The sequence below is a fragment of the Oncorhynchus kisutch genome, linkage group LG25 (genome assembly GCF_002021735.2).
Source record: "Oncorhynchus kisutch isolate 150728-3 linkage group LG25, Okis_V2, whole genome shotgun sequence".
Lineage (NCBI taxonomy): Eukaryota > Metazoa > Chordata > Actinopteri > Salmoniformes > Salmonidae > Oncorhynchus > Oncorhynchus kisutch.
This window is the reverse complement of record NC_034198.2, coordinates 42,377,416-42,389,652: the sequence shown is the minus strand read 5'-3', so window position 1 is coordinate 42,389,652 and position 12,237 is coordinate 42,377,416. Positions and strand designations below refer to the sequence as shown.

The window sequence follows — 12,237 nt, the reverse complement described above, 5'->3', positions numbered from 1 at the left end:
TCTAGCTTGAGAAACAGACGCCTCACAAGTCCTCAACTAGCAGCTTCATTAAATAGTACATGCAAAACACCAGTCTCAAGGTCAACAGTGAAGAGGCGACTCCGGGATGCTGGCCTTCTAGGCAGAGTTGTAAAGAAAAGGCCATATCTCAGACTGGCCTATAAAAATAATAGATTAAGATGGGCAAAAGAACACAGACACTGGACAGAGGAAGATTGGAAAAAGTTTTACGGACAGACAAATCTAAGTTTGAGGTGTTCGGATCACAAAGAAGAACATTCGTGAGAAACAGAAAAAAATGAAAATATGCTAGAGGAGTGCTTGACGCCATCGGTCAAGCAGGGTGGAGGCAATGTGATGGTCTGGGGGTGCTTTGGTGGTGGTAAAGTGGGAGATTTGTACAGGGTAAAAGGGATCTTGAAGAAGGAAGGCTATCACTCCATTTTGCAACGCCATGCCATACCCTCTAAGTAATAAGGGGTCTGGGGGTGAGGGTCTGGGGGTGATGGTCTGGGGGTGATGGTCTGGGGGTGCTTTGGTGGTGGTAAAGTGGGAGATTTGTACAGGGTAAAAGGGATCTTGAAGAAGGAAGGCTATCACTCCATTTTGCAACGCCATGCCATACCCTCTAAGTAATAAGGGGTCTGGGGGTGAGGGTCTGGGGTGATGGTCTGGGGGTGATGGTCTGGGGGTGCTTTGGTGGTGGTAAAGTGGGAGATTTGTACAGGGTAAAAGGGATCTTGAAGAAGGAAGGCTATCACTCCATTTTGCAACGCCATGCCATACCCTCTAAGTAATAAGGGGTCTGGGGGTGAGGGTCTGGGGGTGATGGTCTGGGGGTGATGGTCTGGGGGTGATGGTCTGGGGGTGATGGTCTGGGGGTGCTTTGGTGGTGGTAAAGTGGGAGATTTGTACAGGGTAAAAGGGATCTTGAAGAAGGAAGGCTATCACTCCATTTTGCAACGCCATTCCATACCCTGTGGACGGCACTTATTTGGAGCCAATTTCCTACAGGACAATGACCCAAAGCACATCTCCAAACTCTGGAAGATTTAGGGAAGAATTATTGAGCTGGCAGCAGCTTGACCGTACGTAAGAAGTGCCCATCAAGCGAATCCAACTTGTGGGAGAGGCTTCAGGTGAAATCTCTTCAGATTACCTAGAATGCCAAAGGTCTGCAATTGGAGGATTCTTTGACGAAAGCAAAGTTTGAAGGACACAATTATTATTTCAATAAATAAAATAATAAAATATTACTACCATGTCAACTGTCTTGACTATAATTCCTATTCATTTTGCAACTCATTTTCATGGAAAACAAGGACATTTTTAAGTGACTTCAAACTTTTCAACGGTAATGTATAAATGTGCAAATAATGCAAATCATTCTAAAACCCCTGTTTTTGTCATTATGGGGTAACATACGTAACAAAATGTGGAAAAAGTCAAGGGGTCTGAATACTTTCTGAATGCATTATGTATCGTTTTAGCGCTGATGTTTAGGCCAAGGTATGTCTAGTTTTTTTGTGTGCTCTAGGGCAACGGTGTCTAGATAGAATTTGTATTAGTGGTCATGGCAACTGGACCTTTTTTTGGAACACCATTATTTTGGTCTTTACTGAGATTTACTGTCAGGGCCCAGGTCTGACAGAATCTGTCCTGGAAATCTAGATGCTGCTGTAGGCCTTCCTTGGTTGGTGACAGAAGCACCAGATCATCGGCAAACAGTAGACATTTGACTTCAGAATTCTAGTAGGGTGAGGCCGGGTGCTGCAGACTGTTCTAGTGCCCTCGCCAATTCGTTGATATATTTGTTGTAGAATATCTCTCCCCCTTTTTCTCTATTCCCTGTCCTCCCTCCCTCCCTCATCTGCTAACTGTCACACACACACACACACACACACACACACACACACACACACACACACACACACACACACACACACACACACACACACACACACCACACACACACACACACACACACCGTCCTATATACGTCAGTGATCTCTAAGTGCTGTCCATTAGCACTTGGTGGCTTGATCTCTCTCTCTCTCTCTCTCTCTCTCTCTCTATCTCTCTCTCCCTCTGTCTCTGTCTCTCTCTCTCTCTCTGTCTCTCTATCTTTCTCTCCCTCTGTCTCTGTCTCTCTCTCTCTCTCTGTCTCTCTATCTTTCTCTCCCTCTGTCTCTGTCTCTCTCTCCCTCTGTCTCTCTCTCTCTCTCTCTCCCTCTCTCTCTCTCTCTCTCATCAACAACAGTTCTTACCAAACTGAGTGTATTTCTTTTGTGTTCCAGACCATATTGAGTGTGTTCCTTTCAATCAATGTTTTATCAACTCAGACTGTATTTCTTTATAAATAAATTCCCAAAAACAGAAAGCAACGTTTTATGATATTACAATAAGGAGTCAGCATCTGTGTCTTAATCAAAACTATTTAAATTCTTCACAGGTTCTCATAGTTTAACATTCACCCGTTATTATTATTATTATTATTATTATTAAATAGCACTGACGTTAGCACTTTAAATAGGATGAGATCACATTTGTAGGGGATACCTTAAGGATATTAGTCTGGTTGGATGCTACATAAAAAGTTAAAACAGACAGACAGACAGATAGACAGACAGACAGACGCAGACAGACATACAGACAGACAGACAGACAGACAGACAGACAGACAGACAGACTCACAGACTCACAGACCGACAGACAGACCGACACACAAACGGACGCAACACTTACCCTGCTGCCTTCTTTAGCTGGTGATGATGATGACGCGTCTGAAAGAAGAAGATGAAACAAGCTGTTACACTGCAGTGGAGAAGGAGACAAGGAAACAAGACAAAGGAAACAAGGAGACTAGCTAGGAGACATGGTCCCAGAATTAATGTGCTCATTACAACAAAACTCAGCAAAAAAAAGAAACGTCCCTTTTTCGTCTTTCAAAGAAATATCGTTTAATTCCAAATAACTTCACAGATCTTCATTGTAAAGGGTTTAAACACTGTTTCCCATGCTTGTTCAATGAACCATAAACAATTAATGAACATGCACCTGTGAAATGGTCGGTAAGACACTAACAGCTTACAGACGGTAGGCAATTAAGGTCACAGTTATGAAAACGTAGGACACTAAAGAGGCCTTTCTACTGACTCTGAAAAACACCAAAAGAAAGATGCCCAGGGTCACTACTCATCTGCGTGAATGTGCCTTAGGCATGCTGCAAGGAGGCATGAGGCCTGCAGATGTGGCCAGGGCAATAAATTGCAATGTCTGTACTGTGAGATGCCTACGACAGCGCTACAGGGAGACAGGACGGACAGCTGATCGTCCTCGCAGTGGCAGACCACGTGTAACAACACCTGCACAGGATCGGTACATCTGAACATCCCACCTGCGGGACAGGTACAGGATGGCAACAACAACTGCCCAAGTTACACCAGGAACGCACAATCCCTCCATCAGTGCCCACACAGTCCATAATAGGCTGAGAGAGGCTGGACTGAGGGCTGGTAGACCTGTTGTAAGGCAGGTCCTCACCAGACATCACCGACAACAACGTTGCTTATGGGCAAAAACCCACCGTCGCAGGACCAGACATGACTGGGAAAAAGTGCTCTTTACTGACGAGTTGCGGTTTTGTCTCACCAGGGGTGATGGTCGGATTCGCGATTATCATTGAAGAAATGAGCGTTGTCACTGCAGGCAATCTCAACGCTGTGCGTTGCAGGGAAGACATCCTCCTCCCTCATGTGGTACCCTTCCTGCAGGCTCATCCTGACGTGACCCTCCAGCATGACAATGCCATCAGCCATACTGCTCGTTCTGTGCGTGATTTTTCCTGCAAGACAGGAATGTCAGTGTTCTGCCATTGAGCACGTCTGGGACCTGTCGGATCGGAGGGTGAGGGCTAGGGCCATTCCCCCCACAAATGTCCAGGAACTTGAAGGTGTCTCGGTGGAAGAGTGGGGGTAACATCTCACAGCAAGAACTGGCAAATCTGGTGCAGTCCATGAGGAGAAGATGCACTGCAGTACTTAATGCAGCTGGTGGCCACACCAGATACTGACTGTTACTTTTGATTTTTACCCCCCCCCCCCCTTTGTTCAGGAACACATTATTCCATTTCTGTTAGTCACATGTCTGGCGTACCCACAACGCTGGAAAATCAAACGCCATGCTTTACCAACTGAGCTGCACGGGGGGGGACCTTAATTTGAGCCAGTTTGCTACAGCAGGAAAATAGTCAGTAAATGTGAATTATTACGTGGATTAATAATAATAATAATAATTCATGGACATTTTGATACATATTTATTATATTATTGATACTATTATGACCAACAGCTTGTGAATTCACTGTCTGGTCTGATAATCAATCAATGTGATTTAGTTTCACTCAATCTCTGTCTGTATAGGCTATTTGGTTAAATGGTTTCTGGCTGGTAAAAGTGGAGGTGGTATAGCTAATCTATTCCTTTGTTCATCTATCACTGATCAGAAACATTTAGCATGCTATAATGTAGCCTAAATCACTGATCGGAATCATGTAGCATGCTATAATGTAGCCTAAATCACTGATCAGAAACATGTAGCATGCTATAATGTAGCCTAAATCACTGATCAGAAACATGTAGCGTGCTATAATGTAGCCTAAATCACTGATCAGAAACATGTAGCATGCTATAATGTAGCCTAAATCACTGATCAGAAACATGTAGCATGCTATAATGTAGCCTAAATCCCGATCAGAAACATGTAGCGTGCTATAATGTAGCCTAAATCACTGATCAGAAACATGTAGCATGCTATAATGTAGCCTAAATCACTGATCAGAAACATGTAGCATGCTATAATGTAGCCTAAATCCCGATCAGAAACATGTAGCATGCTATAATGTAGCCTAAATCACTGATCAGAAACATGTAGCATGCTATAATGTAGCCTAAATCACTGATCAAAAACATGTAGCATGCTATAATGTAGCCATAATCACAAATCAGAAACATGTAGCATGCTATAATGTAGCCTAAATCACTGATCAGAAACATGTAGCGTGCTATAATGTAGCCTAAATCACTGATCAGAAACATGTAGCATGCTATAATGTAGCCATAATCACAAATCAGAAACATGTAGCATGCTATAATGTAGCCTAAATCACTGATCAGAAACATTTAGCATGCTATAATGTAGCCTAAATCACTGATCAGAAACATGTAGCAGTGTAGTCCTGTGGTTATTGAAACTCCAAAAGCCTGCGGAGGAAGTTGTGAAATATGAACCTGAGACACACATGCTTTTTTAAAAATAGGATTAATGGGTGTCATGATGAAGATAAGTCTCTACACTCCCGAACAAAGTGGAGTTGGAATGAAACATGGATCAAAAAAAGCATCTGGTCTGCTGCATACTGCATACTTCATCGCTGCAACTCCCCAACAGACTCGGGAGAGGCAAAGGTTGAGAGCAATGTTGCAAGTTCACTAGCGCAAGCTTTGGGCTGGACCCTTTGGACTGGACCCAAGCTAATAGTTGATACAATGTTTCAAGTTCGCTGCAGACAGGCCATGTGTAGCCAATGTGATTTATAGGATATTTATTTTTATCAGCATATTGGAGGCTGCAATGTTTTTATTTGCTGGCTTTATGTAGCCTATTTTTTACATAATTGGTAATAGAATTTAGTTTTTAAGTTTGCATCATTTTCATTTAGAATTGGATAGAATTTTGATTACTACAAACTACATGACAATGATTTTGAGATATGACGACATTATTATAAATTAAATTAAACTGTTTCACGAAAATGTGCATATGAAAACCATAACTGGCATGCAGATTGGTAGAAATGGTAAGATAAACTAGCATTCCACATGAGAAAGGTTGCCGACTCCTCGTGTCGCATCTTACCGGCTTCAGAGAGTAATGGCAGAGTCTGAGACAGCCAGCGGAGGAGGACAGTTGGGTCAGCTGAAGTTTTTTTAAATTCCGACTATCTAGATCTCTAACACCCTCTTGAGGATTTTGACTTAAAGCATTAGACAAGCTCAATACATATACAGTAGTTGATTTTATTAAAACACATGTGTCTATCTATGGATAAAACAAGTTAAAAAATTTAGACCCAAACGATTGGTGGAAAGAACAGATGACTTTCGGTCGACCAAGATTTTGTTTGTTTGTCGGGGACAGCCCTACTGATCGGGTCGATGTGTCTTGTCTGTGTTTTGAACAAAATAACTAATTCATTATTTAATTTGCATGCCGCAGCCATGGTTACACAAACCTTTAACATCGGCCTAATTAAACTCTATGTATGTTATTTTTATTAGTCTGTTTCTTCTTATGTATGTGTCTAAACCAATAACAATTTTATAATTATTTATAGATTTTTTATGATTTTTTTTTTAAATAATTTTTACAGACAAAATACCATAAATCCTATGTGAAAGCAGCATTTGTAACATGTGAAGGGGGCTGTATTGTGTGTCTCGAAGGAAGACGGAGCTGTCGTGTGTTTGTTGTTTTAAACATTCCTTCAGAGAGCACTGGCTTTCCAAACCTAGCCCAGGGAGCTATTTTAGACTGAAGCACAGCAGTAAGTCCTCACAATGACGTCAATGCAGAGGCACAATGCTATAGGCCCAATCCCAACGTATGTGTGTGTGTGTGGGGGGGGGGACCTAAATCATAAAACAAGGAATATTCTCCCTCGTGGTGACATTTCCCAAAAGCTTTAGGGTTATATTTACAATTAGGGTTAGTGTTAGAATTAGGGTAAGGGGTTAGTGGTTCGGTTTAGGCTTTGGGTTATGGGTTAGGCTTATGGGTTAAGGTTAGGGTTACGGTTAGGTTTAGGGTTAGTCGTTATGTTTTGGGTTAAGGGTTACGGGTTAAGCTTAGGGTTAGGTTTAGGGTTAGTGGTTAGGTTTTGGGTAAAGGATTAAGGTTAGGGTTACGCTTAAGGTTAGGTTTAGGGTTATTGGTTAGTGGTTAGGTTAAGGGTAACGGGTTAAGGTTAGGGTTAAGTTTAGGGCTAGGGTTAGGTTTTGGGTTAAGGGTTACGTTTAGGTTTAGGGTTACGGTTTAAGGTTAGGTTTAGGGTTAAGGGTCACGGTTAGGTTTAGGTTAGGGTTAAGGTTAAGGGTTAGGGTTAGGGGTTAGGGTTAAGGTTAGGGTAAGGTATACTGCTATAGGCCCAACCCCAACAGCAGACCAAGACTGAATTACAACTGTAAACTTACTATATGATACCACACACATCCTGCATACTACCACACACATCCTGCATACTACCACACACATCCTGCACACTACCACACACATCCTGCATACTACCAAACACATCCTGCATACTACCACATACATCCTGCATACTAACACACACACACACACACACACACACACACACACACACACACACACACACACACACACACACACACACACACACACTGCATACTACCACACACACACACACACATACTGCATACTACCACACACACATACTTGTAGAGGCTCCAGGTCATCTACAAGTCCATGCTAGGTAAAGCTCCGCTTTATCTCAGTTCACTGGTCACGATGGCAACACCCACCCGTAGCACGCCCTCCAGCAGGTGTATCTCACTGATCATCCCTAAAGCCAACACCTCATTTGGCCGCCTTTCTTTCCAGTTTTCTGCTGCCTGTGACTGGAACGAATTGCAAAAATCACTGAAGTTGGAGACTTTTATCTCCCTCACCAACTTCAAACATCAGCTATCTGAGCAGCTAACCGATCGCTGCAGCTGTACATAGTCTATCGGTAAATAGCCCACCCTTTTTTACCTACCTCATCCCCATACTGTTTTTATTTATTTACTTTTCTGCTCTTTTGCACACCAATATCTCTACCTGCACATGATCATTTATCACTCCAGTGTTAATCTGCTAAATTGTAATTATTTGCCTACCTACTCATGCCTTTTGCACACATTGTATATAGACTCCTTTTTTATTTTTTCTACTGTGTTATTGACTTGTTAATTGTTTACTCCATGTGTAACTCTTTGTTGTCTGCTCACACTGCTATGCTTTATCTTGGCCAGGTCGCAGTTGCAAATGAGAACTTGTTCTCAACTAGCCTACCTGGTTAAATAAAGGTGTTCTCAACTAGCCTACCTGGTTAAATAAAGGTGAAATAAATAGAAGAATAATAGTACCACACACACACACACACACATACTACCACACACACACACACACATACTACCACACACACACATACTGCATACTACCACACACACACACACACACACACACACATACTACCACACACACACATACTACCACACACACACACACACACACACAAACACACACACACACACACACACACACACACACACACACACACACACACACACACACACACACACACACACACACACACACACACACACACACACACACATACTGCATACTACCACACACACACACACACACACATACTACCACACACACACATACTGCATACTACCACACACACACACACACATACTACCACACACACACACACACACACACATACTGCACACTACCACATACATACTACCACACACACATTCTGCATACTACCACATACATACTACCACACACCCTCCCTCCTCCTATCCTCTAATATTCCATACTACCACACACCCTCCCTCCTCCTATCCTCTAATATTCCATACTACCACACACCCTCCCTGAATATGAGCACGGTGTCATAACACCTTTGTCAGCTAACAGGCCTGCGGATTAATGACTGTTGCGTGTATCGTGACACTTTAAAGAAAATAATACCACAAATACAGTTAGTCAGTATGAACAAGCTTCCTCATTGGTCAGTCAGCATTAACACTGTCACAGAGACATAGTCCAGTAGCCCCTCTGATAGTCACATATATTAAGAGACAGTGAGAGGCCCACAGTGCTCTGAGAGAGACAGAGAGAGGCCCACAGTGCTCTGAGAGAGACAGAGAGAGAGAGAGAGAGAGAGAGACAGAGAGAGGCCCACAGTGCTCTGAGAGAGACAGAGAGAGAGAGAGACAGATAGAGAGAGAGAGACAGAGAGAGGCCCACGGTGCTCTGAGAGAGACACAGAGAGAGAGAGAGACAGAGAGAGGCCCACGGTGCTCTGAGAGAGACAGAGAGGCCCACCTTGCTCTGAGAGAGACAGATAGAGAGAGAGAGACAGAGAGAGGCCCATGGTGCTCTGAGAGAGACGGAGAGGCCCACCTTGCTCTGAGAGAGACAGATAGAGAGAGAGAGACAGTGAGAGGCCCACAGTGCTCTGAGAGAGACAGAGAGAGAGAGAGAGACAGAGAGAGGCCCACAGTGCTCTGAGAGAGACGGAGAGAGAGAGACAGAGAGGCCCACAGTGCTCTGAGAGAGACAGAGAGAGAGAGAGAGAGAGACAGAGAGAGGCCCACAGTGCTCTGAGAGAGACAGAGAGACAGAGAGAGAGAGACAGAGAGACAGAGAGAGAGGGGCCCACAGTGCTCTGAGATAGACAGAGAGAGGCCACTATGGTGAATCACTAAAACAATACAGAAATACACTACGGAAAAAGAAGGACTGCATGTCAGAAATCAGCTCAATGTAATTGAAGAATCCATAGACAAACACAAAGAGTTATCTATCCAAAACAGAGAGATGTCTGGGTAAACCACTTCTCCAATCTGTTTGGCTCTATAACAAAGAACAAACAGCAAAAACATATACATGATCAAATACAAATCTTAGAATCAATTATTAAACACCAGAACCCACTGGATTCCAGAACCCACTGGATTCCAGAACCCACTGGATTCCAGAACCCACTGGTTTCTCCAATTACATTGAATGAGCTACAGGACAAAATACAAACCCTCCAACCCAAAAAGGCATGCTGTGTTTTATTATGATATATTTTTAACCTTTATTTAACCTTTGAGATTTAAAATCTCATTTTCAAGAGCGTCCTGGCCAAGATCATTACAAAAAATGACCAAGTCATTACAGAAAATGACAAATAATTACAGACAGACAACATGAAAAACTACAAGTAATCTAGTAAACACCATTGAATTAACAAGAGTATAAAACAGCAAATTAAAAACATTGACAGGTCAGGGAATCAGCCTCAAAATCCTTCATCAGTGATTTAAAAACACCAATCGGGACAAGTTCTTCCAGTTTAAAAGTATTTTGTAAGGTGTTCCAAGACGATGGCGCAGAGGACGAAAAAGCCCTTTCCACAAAAGCGGAGACAAATTTGACCCCAATAACTACCGTGGGATATGCATCAACAGCAACCTTGGGAAAATCCTCTGCATTATCATTAACAGCAGACTTGTACATTTCCTCAATGAAAACAATGTACTGAGCAAAATGTCAAATTGGCTTTTTACCAAATTACCGTACAACAGACCATGTATTCACCCTGCACACCCTAATTGACAACCAAACAAACCAAAACAAAGGCAAAGTCTTCTCATGCTTTGTTGATAAAAAGGATGAGGATCTGCTATACAAATTGATGGAAAGGGGTGTTGGGGGTAAAACATACAACATTATAAAATCCATGTAGACAAACAACAAGTATGGGGTTAAAATTGGCAAAGTAACACACACATTTCTTCCCACAGGGTCGTGGGGTGAGTCAGGGGTGCAGCTTAAGCCCCACCCTCTTCAACATATATATCAATGAATTGGCGCGGGCACTAGAAAAGTCTGCAGCACCCGGCCTCACCCTACTAGAATCTGAAGTCAAATGTCTACTGTTTGCTGATGATCTGGTGCTTCTGTCACCAACCAAGGAGGGCCTATAGCAGTATCTAGATCTTCTGCACAGATTCTGTCAGACCTGGGCCCTGACAGACCTGGGCCCTGACAGTAAATCTCAGTAACACAAAAATATTTGTGTTCCAAAAAAGGTCCAGTTGAAATGACCACGGATACAAATATCATCTGGAAACCGTTGACCTAGAGCACACAAAAAACTATACATACCTCGGCCTAAACACCAGCGCCACAGGTAACTTTCACAAAGCCGTGAACGATCTGAGACGATGCCATGAAAAGGAACATAAAATTCAACATACCAATTAGGATCTGGCTAAAAATACTTGAATCAGTTATAGAACCCATTGTCCTTTATGGTCCTGAGGCTCTGTTCACAAACAGACCCCACAGAGCCCCAGGACAGCAACACAATTAGACCAAACCAAATCATGAGAAAACAAAAAGATTATTACTCGACACATGGGAAAGAATTAACCAAACATACTGAGCAAACTAGAAAGCTATTTGGCTGACCCTAAACAGAGAGTACACAGTGGCAGAATACCTGACCACTGTGACTGACCCTAAACAGAGAGTACACAGTGGCAGAATACCACTGACCACTGTGACTGACCAACAATTAAGGAAAGCTTTGACTATGTACAGACTCCGTGAGCATAGCCTTGCTAATGAGAGAGGCTGCCATAGGCAGACCTGGCTATTTGCACACTGCCCACAAAATGAGGTGGAAACTGAGCTGCACTTCCTAACCTCCAGCCCAATGTATGACCATATTAGAGACACATATTTCCCTCGGATTTCACAGGCCCACAAAGAATTAGAAAAAAAACAAATCAAATTTTGATACAACAGTGTGTCATCACAGCAACAAGATTTGTGACCTGTTGCCACAAGAAAAGGGTAACCAGTGAAGAACAAACACCATTGTAAATACAACCCATATTTATGTTTAATTATTTTCCCTTTATGTACTTTAACTATTTGCACATCATTACAACACCGTATATAGACATAATATGACATTTTAAATGTCTCTATTACTTTGGAACCTTTGGAAGTGTTCACTGTTCACTAGCTTTATTGGCAATGTGAACATACTGAATGTTTTCCACTGAAGCCCATTGAATTAGGAGAGGCCCACAGTGTTTTGAGAGAGAGAGAGAGAGATAGGGAAAAAAGGCCCACAGTGTTTTGAGAGAGAGAGAGAGAGAGATAGGGAAAAAAGGCCCACAGTGTTTTGAGAGAGAGAGAGAGATAGGGAAAAAAGGCCCACAGTGTTTTGAGAGAGAGAGAGAGATAGGGAAAAAAGGCCCACAGTGTTTTGAGAGAGAGTGAGAGAGAGGGGAAAAAGGCCCACAGTGTTTTGAGAGAGAGAGAGAGATAGGGAAAAAAGGCCCACAGTGTTTTGAAAGAGAGAGGGAGATA

At 42.7% G+C, this 12,237-nt stretch overlaps 1 protein-coding gene across 1 annotated transcript in view; it reads right to left on the bottom strand.

The window, feature by feature from the left end:
- LOC116357461 (cAMP and cAMP-inhibited cGMP 3',5'-cyclic phosphodiesterase 10A-like) overlaps positions 1-12,237 on the bottom strand; it is a 193,917-nt gene that overhangs the window by 69,176 nt on the left and 112,504 nt on the right. Inside the window, 1 exon segment of the mRNA XM_031804851.1 lies at positions 2,746-2,783. Within this exon segment, the coding sequence (XP_031660711.1) occupies positions 2,746-2,783 (38 nt within the window).